At 43.4% G+C, this 17,295-nt stretch overlaps 1 protein-coding gene across 1 annotated transcript; it reads right to left on the minus strand.

The window, feature by feature from the left end:
* Positions 1-8,798: 8,798 nt before the first annotated feature.
* METTL13 (methyltransferase 13, eEF1A N-terminus and K55) lies at positions 8,799-17,293 on the minus strand. Its single transcript, XM_079981396.1, has 8 exons — positions 17,193-17,293; positions 15,536-16,289; positions 14,718-14,917; positions 13,894-14,155; positions 12,637-12,801; positions 11,632-11,844; positions 10,222-10,353; positions 8,799-9,467 (listed from the first exon to the last, which is right to left on the minus strand). The coding sequence occupies exons 2-8, from the start codon at positions 16,182-16,184 to the stop codon at positions 9,193-9,195; spliced, it is 1,896 nt and encodes a 631-aa protein (XP_079837522.1). The 5' UTR covers positions 16,185-16,289; positions 17,193-17,293; the 3' UTR covers positions 8,799-9,192.
* Positions 17,294-17,295: the final 2 nt, after the last annotated feature.

The raw sequence follows: 17,295 nt of genomic DNA on the forward strand, positions 1-17,295 counted from the left end.
AGATTGTCATTCATCTTCCATCTAAAGGAACCAGTTGGTAATAGTATCATATCCATTTTCAGTGCGTTATGGTCGGAGCAGGTTTTTGGGCAGATTTCCACCTTTCTGACCTTCGGTGCCAGACCTCCAGTTATCCATATTTGGTCGATTCTTGTCCAGGTCAGCTGAGCTTCAGAGAAGAATGTTCCTTCTTTTCCCAAGGGATTCTTCGTTCTCCAAATGTCAATCCAGTCCATATTGTCAGTCAGTTCAAAAAAGGTCTTTGGTAGTCTGCCATCTTTAGTGACATTCTGGCTTTGTGACTTATCCATGTTAGTTGATACGACCCCGTTCATGTCTCCCATCATGATGATGTTGTCATAATCCAGATATTCCAGCATAGTCTCATGCAACTTCTTGAAAAATTCCGACTTCCCTTCATTTGGTGCATAAATTCCTAATATCAGAATCTTTTCTCCTTGATGTTGTATTTCAATTGCCAAAATTCTTCCATATTCATCTTTAAATAAGAATTTAGGTGACAGGCTCTCTTTTGCATATATCACCACGCCTCTCTTCTTTACTTTGTCTGAAGATATAAATTCCTGACCAAGTCTTTTATTTATTAGTACTTTCCGGTGGAGCCTAGTCACATGTGTTTCTTGTAAGCAAATAATGTCCAATTGTTCCTTTTTCAATATATGAAAAATTTTCCTTCTTTTTTCCGGAATGTTACAGCCATTTATATTCCAGCTCAAAAGTTGCAGAGACATCCTGGATAAGCCTGGTTATTTTTCTAGGGGTAGTACCTTGTTCGCTGGGTCTTCAGAATCCGAGGGTGCGGGCACCTCTGGTACTACAGGCCCCGAGGGTAGTTCCAGTCCTTTTTGAAGGTCCTCTCCGTGCGCAGTCAGAAATTTGTCTCTATCTTCCAGTGATCTGATTTTAATCTTCTTCCCTCTAAAAGTAAAAGATAATCCTTGAGGAAAATCCCACCTGAAGATAATCGTGTTGCTCCTTAACAATCTTGTTAGTTCCAAATAATCAGATCTAAGGTCCAACAGTTGTTTAGGAATATCCTTAAAAATTTTGATTCTTCTGTCCAGAATGTCCAGTGACTTTCCGTAATGTAAACCCAAAATCTTGTCCCTTTCCTCCTTCGATCTCAGTATTATTAAACAATCTCTGGGCTTCTCTCTCTTTATAAGTCTTCCAAGTCTAAAGGCTGATGTAATTTTAAAGTCTTTTTCCTCTAGGTTCCAAAACTTGGAAAATTCTTTAGTCAGGAACTCAGCTAAGTTGCCTTCTTCCACCTCTGGTATCGACCTTATCCTTAAATTAGTCTGTCTATTCTGTAGTTCTATCATAGAAAGATAGGTCTGATGTTCACCTACTTGTTTGCTGAGTGGTCTTACCTCTTTCTCTAAATTTCCCAATCTTTGGCTGGTATCTTCAGCCAATTTCCGATTTTCACCTGCAGTCTCCTTTAGTTCTCCAATTGCTTGCACATTTTGTGCAACTTGTCCAGTTAGTCTATTTAAACATTCAGTATTTTGTTCAATTTTAGCTGTTTGCTGATCAGCTTTTTTATCCAAAGATTCCACTTTTTTATCCAAAGATTCCAGTTTTTCAAGAATTTTCTCTAAAGTAGAACTAATTTCTCCTGAGGCCATCTCTTCCAATTGGAATTCCTCAGTTTCTGCCTGTGGCAGAGAAGCAGCTTCTTTCTCAGAAGTCAGAGTAGGCAAAGTAAGCACAGTAGGCACAGATGATCTGCGTGCCTGGGAGACTGCGGTTAGAGTTGTTTGTCTGGTTCTCGGTCCCTTTTTTCTTGCGCCACTCATTCCAGAGTTATCTAAAATTCAAGGTCAAGCTGAGTTGTTCCCATGAGAAAGCAGCGGCCCAGATGGTAATAGTCAAACAGGAGGCCGGGAAAAGGAAAGTAAAACAATGTCACTGCTATTAATCCCAAATCCTCTAGGGGGAACTTAAAATGTCTTTAGGAAAGAAGACAATTTCAATAAAAATATTATAATCCCATTTAATGTCCGAGAGCCTTCAATAAGGTAATTTTTAGCAGAGTTAGTGTTTAAAAAGTCACAATGTTTCAAACAGCGCTTGCTGGTATTCCAAAAGATGCTTCAAAGTAACCAGTTCAAACTCCCTCAGATTGTTTCAAAGTTTAAGTTCAAAAGTATCCAGCCCTGCAAGCTGGCTACTCAATTACTCAGGCAGTTCCAGCACCTGGGATTCTTGCTTTAATTATAATCCAAATAGAAGAAAGGTATCAAAGTCCACGTAAAAGTCATATAATCAATTACTTAAAGTCCTTATTCTGCTTAAAAATAATTTCCACGGATGTCCAGATCAGTTGGGTTAAAAGTTCACTCTTTGCCTCCACTCCTCCGGCTCTTTGCTTAATGATTCAATGACAGCGGAAGACGGACTTCCTATTTTTCGTCACTCCGCTTTCAGCCAAATTAAGTACTTAAAGTCCCGAAACTTTTAAAGTCCGTTTACTCACGGGTTGTTGTTTTCCGAATCTGTAGTTTAGGAAGAAAGGACAGCGCTCACCGGCAGCAGCAACGCGACTTCACTCCGCCGATTGCGGAACGATCCACAGCGCCGCAACCCCCTCCGCGATCCGGAGCCCCTTACGGGGTTCCTTCAACGTTTTGGGGGCTGCTCCTGGCGCCCGCCGGACCCCAAGACCACAGGCTTCTGCTGCCTGTGGTTTTCCAGAATGGGCCCCCGCTTCGCCGCAGCGGGAGACCCTTTTTCGGCGGAGCTTCCCTTCCCGGCTAGGAAAGGGCAGCCATTGCCGTTCACGCCGCCTCCGGAAGTCTCAATATGCCTTTCTTGTATACACCATTGTATTTGTGACAGCAACCCCCCAGTACAGGTGTACTTGCAATCTTCTATCCTCGAGGAGCCACCACTCTCATTTCCTAGCAGAGCTGCTAGCTGCCAACAAGAACATAAATCATTCTTTAGAGTTCTTTGACACGGCTCTTACAGTTTTAGGTATAAACTGACCCACTGGTTTGCTAATAGAGGAACACCAACTGACTGCAGCAGGCAGAAGACTCAAAACATCAACTGACTGCAGCAGGCAGAGGAATCATTTTGTATAGAATTATTGCATTTATTCCATAATGCCTTGAAATTGCTTTCTGTAACAATGATTTTTTTAATTTAAAAAATGATACGTCTAAATCAACAAGTGGGCCCTTGCAAAAATGAAACATGTGAACTCTCCCTACACCAATATATTTGTGGGCCACTGGTTCATAAATTTATCAGGAAGAATCTGCAGCATAAAGTTATGATCAATGATTCATTTTTAAGGGAGAAATCAAAATATCATGAATTCAGCTGTTATTTGTCAAGTAACAGGCCTTTTATTTTTTGTTGTGGTTACCAAAACACAATGTACAATTTACTGCTAAGCTAAAGCACACACTCCTTCGCGGCTTGGATTGAATATCTGTCACACAGAGGGATTGCGCCATAGGATTTTGGAAACTTTCCTGGTTGACTTGACATTTTTCCACAAAATTGTGGATGTTAAGATTCAGCCTTGTGCCCATATGAAAGCCTCTTTTTACTTATGGGAAGTACGATTTTACTTGGAAGAATGTTTGAACTTATTTGGCCCTTTGTCTTCTCGTGCCCATTCAATTCTCCCCACCTCTTTTCTTTGCTGTTCCACTAGTATCAGTTGCTGGCACTCCAGGACGTGCTCTTATGGGAAGCTGACTTACAGCACCAGGCTCATTGGTAGTCCAACTCTGTGTTACAAAGATGTCTTGCCACCGTGACATGAAGGCTGGCAGCATCAACAACCCTGCCATGTGGGAATCCCTAGCAGACAACCACAACGCCTGGAGACAAGAAATCAAGTTGTGTATCCATAGCAGGGTCACGAAGAGTCAGACATGACTAAACGACTAAACAACAACAGCAGTGCCCAGAGGAGAAATACCCACTGGGAGGAGTGCGGAGCAGAAACGTCATGGTGCATCAGCAGTAGAACAACTGGAGGCCTTCATCTGCCCCAGTTGCAACAAAACATGTCCTTCCTGCATGGGTTTCCGCTGCCACAGCAGGCGCTACTATGGTCCAACAGTTTGACTTCACAAACGGTGAAGTCCTGAGACAGACAGATGCCAAACCTTCAAACTCTTATAGTAGTTTTGCTTCTTGATTGCTTTCTGTTTTGTATGGTTTTCCTCAGGGTGCAATTTTTAGTCCTGGTGCCCTTTTTATACGTACTGCACACATTATACAAATAATTTTTTTCCTTAAAAAAATTCAGCCCTGGAATATGTTAAACAATTATCATAGTAAAAGAGCACGAACTGAATATGAGCACACTACCTCCTTCTTAGCGGGACGCAGGTGGCGCTGTGGTCTAAACCACTGAGCCTTGGGCTTGCCGATCGGAAGGTCAGCGGTTCGAATCCCCGCAATGGGGTGAGCTCCCGTTGTTCAGTCCCAGCTCCTGCCCACCTAGCAGTTCGAAAGCACTTCGAAGTGCAAGTAAATAGGTACCGCTCCGGTGGGAAGGTAAACGGCGTTTCTGTGCGCTGCTCTAGTTTCGCCAGTAAAGTGAGATGAGCGCCGCAAGCCCAGAGTGGTTCGTGACTGGACTTAACTATCAGGGGTCCTTTTCCTTTACCTCCTTCTTAATAACTACCAGTCTCCAAAATGCTTTGGAGGAGGCAGTACTTAAACAGCACGTGAAATATCCAGGCAGGCTTGTTTCTAGCGTATTTTATTTGGACCATTCAAGCAAACAAAAATTCAGAGGGCTGCAGTTCTTAAGATCTCCATGCCCTATTCACCACTGACATGCACTGTGTTCCACACTACAGATGCCCAATTCAGTTTCTGCAATATCAAACTTCCCTCTACAGCCACTTCTGGTATTAATCCAGCCACTATATTCTTATTGCACATGCCTCTCAGCTCACATTGTAGCTTTGTCATGCCCCCCACACCTATTTATTCTCAATTTCTCCTTGAACTTTTGTGCTTGGCATTCTTCGGTCTGGAATGTACCTTCACTGCTGTATACATCAATGGACCCCCCAAAATGTAGATTTATAATGAGATACCAGAAGGGATTTCGGATCTAAGGAACATCTTTGCGTCAGGCAGCAATCTTTAATCTTTAGTGCCTGTCTGAACTTTATGCTCCCACCCATCACTAACACTGCAACACTGAAAACAACACAGCATGCCTCACTTAATGTCCCATCACGTGTGTGGGTGAGGCACAGTGACAGTTGTCTCAGAATGACCTAAATGAGTGATCATTACAGCCTTGGTGGGGCAGCACAACGCCCATTCCCTGGAGAAAGAACTTGGGAGTTTACCAATAATGAGATAGGAAGGATGCTGGCCAAGTGAGTTTTCAGCACAGAAATGTCTAATTTCTTTGTGTCGGTCTTTGTATTTCCAGAATTTGTCCAGTTATGAAATATTTTGTTACATTTCAAATATATACCAATATCAAATATGCCAAAAGGATTAGGAATAGAGAACATACATAAATAAGCCCTTTTGAGTATTTATACTTCCGCTAATTCTCATTCCTTTTTTTCAGCTTCTGCTTTCGTCCGTGCTTTTGAAGAGGAGCTACTGTACAGTGGCCTTCCTTCGAGGACAACTATATACATTATGCAAAATGCATCATTTCCACCTCTTTTTATTTATTCTTGAATCAATCAGATTACTTTGAAAATAGCAAATAATAATTCTTATTAACTAAGTTTAATGCTGCCTGTTGGAATACATGGGGTATCTGCTGTGGTAATATAATTTCTACTATGAAAATTATTTGAAAATGTGGTTGGATAGACCTCTATCTTGACTATAGCCTTGTTGGCCCTCCTGTTAGGGAATGAAAAATCTCTGATTTGACATAAACCTTTGCAGACATGCTGTCCAAATAAATGAACTGTGAACTGTTAGTCCCTTGATATGTTTCTGGAAGGCTAGAACATCAGTTTGGTTGCCTTTAGTGCTTTCATTGACTGTTTGAAGATCATGTCTGAAGATGGGTGCCTTAGCTTAAAAGGTTGGCATAAGGTCTCTTTTGGCTTTTTTACTGATATTTCTTTGCCAAGGATAGTTGGCAACAGACACCAATATAGTGATATCTAGATATTTCCCCATGAACCTCACTCCCAATCCCTAATCCCCAGGGATGGTAGCCGATTGATCTATGCTGGTGAACAAGGCAGCAAGACTGGGGCCCACAAATCAACATTGGCCTTAAGAAGCTCAGGTGAAATATTGTCTGCACCAGGAGCTTTGCCAGGTTTAAGAGACTGAATGAGCCAGCGAGCTTCTTCAGTTGACACCGGGGGCCACTCAGCACCAATATCACTTAGAGGTAGGGACAGATGTTGCTTAGTTGTGTATAAGGATTGGAAGTATGACTCCCAAACCCCAACAGATATGGTATATTCCACTTCGGAGGGGGAATCTTGCCATCCTTTTGCGACTATTTTCCAAAAGGTGGCTGAGTCTCTCCTCCGAGAAGTCTCTATTAAACATTGCCACTCTCCCCTTTGGGCCTGAAGCTTTTTCTTTTTGATCAAAGCTTTATAATTTTGTTTAGCTTCAAACCACTCTGCAGGGAGTGAGGGTAGATTGGCAGACCTATAGTTCCTGTATTTTCCCAACAAAGACCGCTTCACAGCGAGGCATTCCTGATCGAACCAGGGTTAAGATTTGTTGGAGTATAATGGTCATCGCATTGCCTTTTTTGGGGTCAGATAGGGTTGAAGAAGTGAAATCAAATCCTGAAACAAGTTTATTCTAGTTTCAGAGCATGAGGAGTTTAAGAGGTTGTCTCTCCTAATGAGGAATATATCTGAGCACTCTGCAGGCATGTTTGCTCTGCAGTACAAGCCGGAAGGCAGAAAGAGCCTCTGAAAACAGACATATACAATCCCAGACCAATCAAGACTTGTTACAAAACCGTAACGCCTAATGGTTCTCAGGGCACCATAAGCACCATCTCTGCACAATGTTTTGCTTAGAGTCCTAATCTTGGATGTTGTCATTCATACAGCTCTGTCAGTTCAGTATCTCAAATGTCTGCAGGGGAGACATGGGCTCTTAACCAGGTTCAAAATGAAGTAGTGATATCAAGGCTAGCAAGATGTATCCGAATCCCCTTCCCTTTCAGTATACAAAACCTAAAGGATATTTTGTCTTAGTAAAGCAAGTTGCATATTTAAGGTGAATGTGTGTCATCAAACCTAGGGTTCAAAGATATGGCAACGAGTTACTGAAAGATCTTTTTATGCCACAGAGATTCTTATTTCTTCTGCTACTCTCCCACCAGGATCAAAAATTCTGCAGCCAATGATTTCTCATGCTGTACCTCAGTCACAAGATTTACGTCTTGTATGTCACCATTTTGGGGGTCCCACTTCATTGACCACTGAGGGCCACTGGGACATGTTGTGCCCAGCAGGTATCATATCATATTGTGTCCAGCAGGTTTCATATTTAGAGAACCTCAGTCTTAGAAATGTAACAAGACTGTCCATAGATCAATGCAGCAAAAGGAGCTGGTGTTCTGTAACCACCAATCTCACATTGGCTGAAATTACTTTGGTACAGGGTGTTGGAAGTTCTCGTTTTGAAGTCAGAGATTAGACTGCATATTTGGATGTTTTCTCTATGAAGGGCAACGCGTTTGTTAAATATTGCTGTTGGATACCATTCTGTGGCTGCTGAGGAGAAATAGAAGGAAGGCCTAAATACCCTCTCAGAAAGGTTATTTCCTGTTCAGGACAGGGAAGGAAAAGCCAGTCATTTTGTCTGTGACTCGCTCATTCCTTGCAAGGCAATGGGGTGGGGGAGAGAAGGAGGAAGCCACCTTGCCTCTTGGCTTTTTTGGGGAAGCTACATGCACCCCAACATCCTAGCACTCTGACCATACCTGTGGCCAAGAGGAAGAACTATTCCTGATTAAACTCCTGCCTCACCTGACACCCAGGAAGAACACTAGCTTTATAATTCAAATGGTACACATTTAAAAAACAACTTGCTAAGTTCTTTCAGTCTTGTTTTTCCTCTCCATTGTGAAGACCACTGGCAGCCTGCCCCACACTGAGCTTTTTGTTGTATTTTTTGGCAATCCTGGGGACTTTCTTTTCCTCCTCTTGGGTATTTCGCAACCAGCTTTAGACATTACAAAAAGGTCATGCCACAGTAGACCGGGAAGCTTCTGTCTAATTGGTGGTGACTCACACTGAGGTAAAACTAAAATATGCAGACTTGAATTTTTCCCACTTTCACAGAAGGGCTAAGAGAGTGTCAGTCATGTGTTCACAATGTTGCTAAAGAGGCTGTTTGCCTCCCTGTAGTCACAAAACCCTTTACACAGTGTTGAAGGGACTCCCTCACGCACCACACTTTTCTATAAGGAAGGCTACTGTTTCTATCCCACCCATCAATGATTCCATTTTTTAAGTACAGTGGTACCTCGGGTTAAGTACTTAATTTGTTCCGGAAGTCCGTACTTAACCTGAAACTGTTCTTAACCTGAAGCACCACTTTAGCTAATGGGGCCTCCTGCTGCAGCTGCACCGCCGGAGCACAATTTCTCTTCTCATCCTGAAGCAAAGTTCTTAACCTGAAGCACTATTTCTGGGTTAGTGGAGTCTGTAACCTGAAGCGTATGTAACCTGAAGCATATGTAACCCGAGGTACCACTGTACATACCAAGGTCCACCTTGCCTATTTTTAAATGTTGGGAGAAATCATTAATTATTGCTTCACACTACAACAGCTACTGCACAATAGAAAGATATTTTATTTTAAGCAAAGGGGACTGATTTATCTGCACCTAATGTTAGATTTTTAAAAAACTATACAGAATGAGAGAGGCAATTTTCATTACCCCAATTTTCAGGAACGTCCAGGATAAGCAGTTACTCCTGAGAAGTGCTAATGACACCATTTATAGGACGTATCCTAAACATCACCGTTCCCATGAAGAAGGGCTACCTGTGCAGCTTTCAAGGGCAGTCTAGGAACACCTTATCCCTACAATGCTTTGAATAGATGGACAGTCGTTCCACAGTACAAGTGTGGGAGTGCAACAGATGGGCAGCATTATTCTCAAACCTCAGTAGGCTGCTGCTTCTCTCCAGAAAGTACTATATGGGACTGAATTATCCTTCTTCACACCAGTTTTACTGCTTCCAGTACATCTGCCAGGACATAAGTAGTGTCCCATGCTTGACCAGGTTGTCGCAGGGCCTTCTCCAGAATCTGAGCTGTGTCTCGGAGCTCTGCAGGAGGTAGCTTGTGTTTAGCCTGCTGCTGGCAGAATAGGATTTCATTTACCTCCCCCTCAATCCTCCGGGCATAGAGCAAAGGGAAAGTCTCTCTTAGGGTAGCCAGAACAGTATCTCGAAGCTGGGTGTCTCGACACACCAAATTTAGAATGAAGAGGCCTGCAGAGGGGAATAAGACACTTTGATTATTACAAAGCAGAGGTCAGAGATCACAGAGCACCCATTTAGATTTGTTTGTAGGAGGGGGTTGGGGGAGGGGGTTTATTGATTTGTGGGGGTAGGTTGAGTAGTTGATCCATAGCTTAGGGTGGTGTTTGAATGCTGGGAGACGAGGATTGTTTTTTTAAAGTTTTTATCTTCTGGGTGGGAGAAAAGGGGCCAAGACAGGTGTAGCAAGGTGGGAGTGTGTGTGTGTGTGTGTGTGTGTGTGTGTAAGGTAGTGTTCAAAATTCCCATTGTTCTAGGTGCATTTTGTGTGAGTAGATACCTTAGGAACTTATTCTGGCACACTTCCAGGTCTTTCAGGTTATTATTTCAGGTTATCATCCCCCAAATCTTGATACCATATTGCATTTGAGCTACCAAGATAAACAGGCACCGCTACAGGAACAGAATCCTGAAGTGAAAATATGTTTGCTGTTATCTGACTGTGATCTGCTTGTCACATACAAAACAGCCCTATTTGCTAAAGCCGCTAAAAGTATTCGTGCTAGCTATATAAAAGACAATGCTGTAGATTGTGCACGCAATTCATTAATTTGACTTATTGTAAAAGGATGTATATCTCTGGATTTCTTTTAACAGGCTTTAATGGACTTGCTGGATCTGCGAATGAATCTGTAATGGCTTTTAGTCAGAAACAATGAAAATGCAGGTATCTGCCCCAGGGCACTTAAGGCCAATTGACCCTCACCTTCCTTCTTCAGAAGGGCCCTCACTTTCTGAAGGAAGGACTTCTCCACAAAGGCTGGGGGTGGGCAGCTCATCCCCAAGGCAGAGTCCTTGCTGTCCACATCAAACATGATGGCATCATAAGAGGATGAAGCTGAAGAAAAACAGGAGTGTGTTTCTGTGAGATCATCAGAAATAGGGTGAAGAAGAACAAGTGTTTGGATATGTAAGTGCCCTGGTATCAAACTAAAATAGCCAACAGTGTGACCACACCAACCTGTCTTTTACCAACAGGACTCTCTGTAAAGAGCAGCTATCTAGCAACAAGGTATTTGGAAACAATTTCCATCCATCTCAAGTGTGTCTAGTACAGCCTTCCAAAACCTAGTGTCCTCCAGATATTTTGAACACAGTGAACACAACTATTGGCAAAGGATGGTCTAGGAAGCCCATTTGTTTCCATAAGAATGCGCTTACTGCAGTGGTACCTCTGGTCATGAACAGAATCCATTCCGGAGGTCCGTTCATAACCGGAAACTGCTCGTAACCTGAGGTGTCATTAGCAAAAGTGTGTCTCCCTCTGGCACGCGATTTCCGCTCGCATCCCGGGGCAAAGTCTGCAAAAGGGAGAGGCTACTTCCAGGTTATCAGAGCTCACAACCTGCAGCATGTGCAACCAGAGGTGTTCACAACCAGCGGTACCACTGCAGTAATGCCATAGAAATTGTGCAGTGAAGTGCAATGCCCGAAACCAGCCTTTTTCAACCCAAGGTCTCAGGTTTCGCTGGACAACAACTCCCATCATCCCTTGTGAGAAGTGCAAGCAGTCAGGAATGAGGGAAGTTGTAGTACAACATAATTTGAAAAAAGCTGCCCTAGACATTGGGGTACCCTCAAAAGAAACTACTCTACCTTAGGATTTGTTTTTGCATTTACTTCTCTTTGACCCCTCACTACCATAACCACTGCCAAACGGAACAAGGGAATTGGGAGTTGGAGGCAGCTGAAAGTAGAATCATAGCTATTCTTATTTCCTTTCTCTCCTCTGAGTGTGTGTAGCATCTTTTCCCAATGGTTGCATTCAGGTCCAGGACAATCCAAAATACAGTGTTGAGTCAGAATGAGTACAAATAATCTGAGAAAATATTCAATAACAACAAAAAATCTAAATTTGATGCACATTTCCCCATATTGTGACAAAGAAGGGCTCCCAAAAGCCCCCATCCCACCAATCTCTCAAGCGGAAGGGGAGATGGAAGTAAAGAAAAAGAGATATAACAGGGCAGACCCCTCTCCCCAACCCCTTGGGTCAACTCTGACATGTAGGCAACACAAAAAAGCAGGAGTACAACAGAGATTCTTTGGAGAATCATGAAATGCTTGGCCTCTGGAAGGCAAACAGATTACACAGACTTATATGGGAAATGGTTACCTTCTGCTGCAAGGCTGTCAACATAAACTAAGCCATCTGCAATGTGAACTTTGAGCCTGTCTTCAGGTGAAAAGCCAAACCAGCGTGTAGCCACTTCCAACATAGCTGGGTCAATTTCCACTACATCAATAGAGCACTGCAAGAAGTAGTCATGGATGAAGAGGGGCAGGCTGCCGCCACCCAGGCCAATAACCAGCACACGGATCAGGGCCTCTGCAATCAGCACACAAAGCAGGCATGAATCAACAGGCATAACTGATAGGACGCATCTGCCAGTTACGAGGTGTGAGATATCCATATCACCATATCACCCAACTCAGTGCTAACCAAACCCCAATACATATGTAAACCCCCTATGGCTCTATTACAACTGCGAACTTAATGGAAGTTGTTCTCCTACTGGCACATTTTGAAGGGAATATTATGGACTTTGATTTGAACTGTGGCCTTGAAGACGATTTAGACACTGGCAGTAACAATCTTATCTCATGGGAAACTAAAGCATAAAGCCAGCATCTGCATGGAGTCATTTTGAACGGTCTCTCAGATATGGTGGTATTCATTTGTACTAGCAAACAAGGCTACCTCTTGTGTACCCAGAGAAATGTGACACCATTACCCAGTGCATTTTATTGCCTTTTGGCGCCACCGATTTAATTCCACCCCCCCCTTTATTCATATATGTATACCTGCTAACAGTCCCCACTCTCCTTTTCATTCCAGTTTAACAAAGTGGGCTCTAGCCAATGAAAATTTATGGAAGATTTCAGGAATGGTTAGGGTGCCAGACTCTTGTTTTCTTATTCACAATCTACATTGATGATGGATCAGTGAAATTACTGCTAGCAATCTGAAAATGCCTGGCTGTAGAGAAGCAGCAGGATTTCCTCAAGCTTTTTGTGCAGGCTACATTTTAGCTGTGAAACAGCTAGCAAATTTCTCTAACAAACACTTCTCACACAAATGACAAGTGAAAATGGAAATTAGGTTAATCTTACTAATTACCTGGGAGATGCTCAGGATTTTTCAGCAGGCACAATCCTGCAATCATGGCTCTATGGTGAGCACAACACAGATAGGTTTTGTCGATGGACTGACCGGCTGGTACAGCAGCAGGCTCAGCAGAGTTAATGGAGGCTGTTTTTTTCTTCTTTTTGTGCTTCTTATTCCCTGAAAGCAAAACAACAACTTAAATGGGCAAACCTATTCCTGCCATGCAGAAATAGTATGGAAGAAGGTGTGATCACTGAAAACATTTGGGGCAGGAGACAGCAACTCCAAATAGCTCCTGGCATGTCCCTGCCCCCCCACTAGATTCAAGCTGAGCACGAAGCAAGAATCAATGCTCTGCTAGACCTAAGCGCTCTCAATATTTTTTTTGCTTTCATATAGTAGCCTCCTCTTCTCTTTTAGTACAGCCTCTTCTGATGGCTTTGTTAATTCTACAATTCTCTTCTCTACCTTCAAAGAATGTGGAAAGCATTTTTTCCTTGCACAAGCAAGAGAGCCCCTTTTGGCCTAATACATAAGAATCTTTTAGAGTTGAGTAACTTGGTTTCTAAAGGTAGATTGCAGACAGGAAACCACCCATGCAGTCTAGCTCCTGTTCTGTAAATAAGAGTTGTGCTTATTTAGAATCATTAACCCAGAAGATTTATTCTCCCCACTGTTATTTATGCCCTCAGTACATACATAAAGGAGGTTCCCTTAATACTGCCAAGGGGCCAGATAAAAGGACTTCATGCACCAAAACTGAATTCATGCAATCTTGACACACAATGGGGCACAGGACAGAAGCAGCAGGGATCCGTATTTATTCACAGAGGTTTATAATATTTAATTCTTACTGCAAATTTCTCAAGCCATTTTACAAGCACAGATGGGCAGTCTGGAGGGAAAAGCAGTCCTCACATGCCCAAAGCTCAGATATGGGAAAACCCCTTAGAATCCCTTTCAAGCAGCACTCATAACTAGTGAACAGGTGAGTGGAACTGTGGATGCCTGCACATACTCAATGCAGAGAGGAAGTGCTACATGACCCCCTCTTATTTTACAAGCTTTCATGCACACACACAACTCATAGTTTATTCTCTCCAAAAATCAGAGGAATGGAAGCCTCCACTGCTGCAACTGAAACATACTTACTCCAGATCGTGCATGCTTTTGCCACAACTTGCTATTTCCACACTTGCCCAGTCCCTATCATTCTGCTTCCCACACCTCCCAGCAACCTCCTTTTACAGGTCAATAGTTGGCAGTTACTTGGCAAAGCCTCATTTCCTTGTAGTAAGGTCATCCCCATTTCATCTTCACCACACCTCATTTCACCTTTGTGGGAACCTCTGAATGAAAGTCTCGCCTCTGACTGCACCACATTCCTGTTGCTGAGGAAGATAAGGCGGCGGAAGTAGTGGGCACCATCACCTTTGACATCCTCAATAACGTATTCCCCACTAAGGGGGCTAGTTCCACGATGCTGGATGGTGCGGATCCCAATGTCACCTCCCACTGACAGAAAAGGCACCTGCAGGAGAAGACGGTCAGAGGTTGCCACCACCTTACAGAAGGCATTGTCAAAAAGCATGGAAACAGACAAATAAACAGATCACATGTGAAATTACCTTAAGGTGGGTTGGGCCACTGGCCTGTCTGCCTCAGTTTTGTCTGTGATTTGCTCTCTTGGATTTTAGGCAAAATGTTAATTTTATTCTAAGAATTCTAGATCCACCTGATCTTGCAAAACATATTTAGTTTATCTTGCTTGAATAGGCCCATACATACAAGTCAAAATTGTGGTTGATATGTTTCTAATGCTCCTACATCTGGCAGCAGTAGCTAGGAAAGCTCCACACACTCATTTCCAGCAAAAAAAAAAAAAAGGGGGGGGGGATGGCTGAAGTGTGCATCTGTTCAAAGGCGTCTAGCACCTCCCTACAGGAGTGGCCAATGGAGTTCCTCTACCATCACCTCCTGCATCAAGAGAACATTAAGCAAAAGCCTTGTGCAATCAGCAAATGTAACATAGTTTCATTCTCTGCAGCCCTTGAAAAAATCATTTCTAATTCTAGAAGCTCCTCAGCATTTACCTGCTGCCCAGCTGGGAGACCAGGTGGGGCCAGCTCCATCACCTTTTCCGACAGTTCTGCCTGGATTGCTTCCATACCTTCATAGTGTTGATCTCTGTGCAAAGCCACAGTTACTAGACGCCAGAATCCCGCACATGTAGCCAGCTGCTTCCGTCCCTCATCCGTCCCAAAGAGCCACTCAGTTTCTCTGCCCTGTGGTACTGGGGAGAGGCAAAATGGAAAATATAGACAATGAAGAAACAATTGTCCAAGTACGTGAACAAAGTCAGAGCGTTCCAACATCTTATGTGGGCTTTGCTGAAGCAAGTCAAAGACTGCTACTCCATCTCCAATATGGAATGTTAATAGTACAGACATCATGACTATATCCTCAAGAATTCTTTTATGGGCTCGGTTTGCACTCCTATGAATTGGCAGCAGATGCTGTTTACTTCACTTTAACAGGAAAAGCAGACATGTCTAGAATCAGTTGTAAAAGCCACACACAGACCCTTTTTTTAATCTATTCAGGCTTGCTGCTTTCCTTTGGAAGTAAGAAAATGAGAAACTACACTATGGGGACAAAAAAAATACATGGGATTTTTAACCAATGTTTGTAAATTCACTAAGAGCAAAAATAATGCTGTAAACAGACCATTAGCTGTTCTTAAGACATTGCTTTTCAGTATATTTGGTGGTGGTGCTTTAATAATAATAAAACATATCCACTTCTTAAACATTACTGGCAATGTGGGAGGGAGACTCAGTTGAGACTCTTGGATTGTTTAGATTTAACTTGAACTTTCCAACCTTGGCTAGCCAAGGAGATAAAAACTTACCAATGAAGATAGCAAATTTATTGTCAAAAGACGCTTTCACAGTCAGGCTGTGCACCACATGCAAAGTGTAACGGACTCGGCCAGTGTCCTTGCTGCAAAGGTCCAGGGAGACTGTGCCTGAACTGGGGTTCTTATTGATCTGGCTCCGTAGCAGAGAGTAGTGTTGCCTCTCTTTCACTGCCTCAATCAGATGCTCAGTGCTCTTGAACCGGATAGGCTTGTCCTGTGCTTCAGCACACAGCTCCAGGATGCATAAAGCTGAGCCTGGGATACGCCTAATCTTTGTCATGACATAGACAAAGATGGGCAGGGCAAATTCTCCCTCTGAAGTTCCTGCTTTGTCACTAGAGACTTGGTGTATTCGCACCATCCAGCCTTCCCGGGAAAAATATTCTATGGCCATCTTCGATACATGTGCTTGGGCCAAGGTTACGCAGAGGTAGCGGCCCCCAAACTGCAGAACACGGCTAATTTCAGCAAACATCCTTTCTGCCCTACTCAACGTGGTCTCTTCCCCATCAGTCAGGAGGGCATCAAGTGTGCCTTTGTCCAGTACCACTTGGAAGCGCTCATCAGGAAAATCCATTTGCAACACATCCATGACCATGTAAGTCATCTTAGGCCTCAGGTGAGCACTGCGCTCCTGCATCTGCTTGATAACCACTTCACTGATGTCCACATTGGTGATATCTTGATACCCTTCATCGTAGAGCTGCTCACTCAGTTCTGAGTTCCCACAGCCAGCCACAAGAATCTAGTGGGAAAACACATAAGGAATGTCACATGCCTTGTAAGCAAACCAAAATGGTTTCTTAAAACAGACATTCCCAGAAGTCTCATGAATTCAGAGACAAGAACATGTGAAGGACTATCAACCAGAACTACAGTTGCTATGTACCACAAAATACCCCCAAATAAAACAATTGGTTGTGTAGAAGTCAGAAGAAAATAAAAAAATAAAAAAATAATCACCACCAAGTTCCACTACACAAAGGCCACTGAAATGTAAAACACAGGAGGCAGAGGGCTGAGTTTTCCTGATAATTTGCTCATTTTCTTCTGGCAATGAGTTTTAAATACCCTCTGAAAGCATTAAAACATGATAACTATTCTCATTCAGCAGCATATACAGGATGTTCCTTACACACAATAACTGGAGGAAATGGGGGTGGGGAGAGAGCTGCAAGGGGCTGTTCACAAAAGTGTTGCTTTCATGCTATAAGCACTGCAAGACGCAACATCATTGTGTTGGCCTTCTCTGAACCTTTCACAACCCTACAATATCCTCTAAAACACTTATTTTAACCGCCCCTCCACGCCTTTATTTACTTATTTAATAAAATTAATACACTACTTGATTACAACAATAAAACTTCAAAGTGATTTACAGAAAGGTGAAAACCATAAAATCAGGGGGAGGGGAATTGCAATTCATTAAAACCACCCTGAGATCTTCGGATGAAGATGCAATACACAATAGTATTGATGTTTTCAGCAGGGGACGCAAAGAGCGCGGCGAGGGCGCCTGCGCATCAAGAGGCAGTGAGTTCCTCCGGCCCCGCTCCTCGCCCTCCCCCCTCTCGCTCCTCGCCTCACCGAGTCCCGCGGCCGCAGGTACCGTCCCAGGGAGGCCCGGAGGTCCTGCCACTCGCCGTACCACTCGAAGGCGCGCCCGCCTCGCTCCCGGAAGAAGCGCTCCCAGTAGTCGGACGAGGCGAAATCCCGCGCGCGCCCGGGAAGCAGCCGCAGCGCCGCCATGG

The sequence above is a fragment of the Podarcis cretensis genome, assembly GCF_951804945.1.
Source record: "Podarcis cretensis genome assembly, chromosome: 6".
Taxonomy (NCBI): domain Eukaryota; kingdom Metazoa; phylum Chordata; class Lepidosauria; order Squamata; family Lacertidae; genus Podarcis; species Podarcis cretensis.

Bases quoted from the DNA above. Each gene is read 5' to 3' on its own strand.
- METTL13 (XM_079981396.1), bottom strand. From the start codon at position 16,184: ATGCAGGAGCGCAGTGCTCACCTGAGGCCTAAGATGACTTACATGGTC. The intron at 14,918-15,535 runs GTAAGTTTTTAT...GCCTCTCCCCAG, and splicing joins TAAATTTGCTATCTTCATTG to TACCACAGGGCAGAGAAACT. The intron at 14,156-14,717 runs GTAAATGCTGAG...CTTCTCCTGCAG, and splicing joins GTCTCCCAGCTGGGCAGCAG to GTGCCTTTTCTGTCAGTGGG.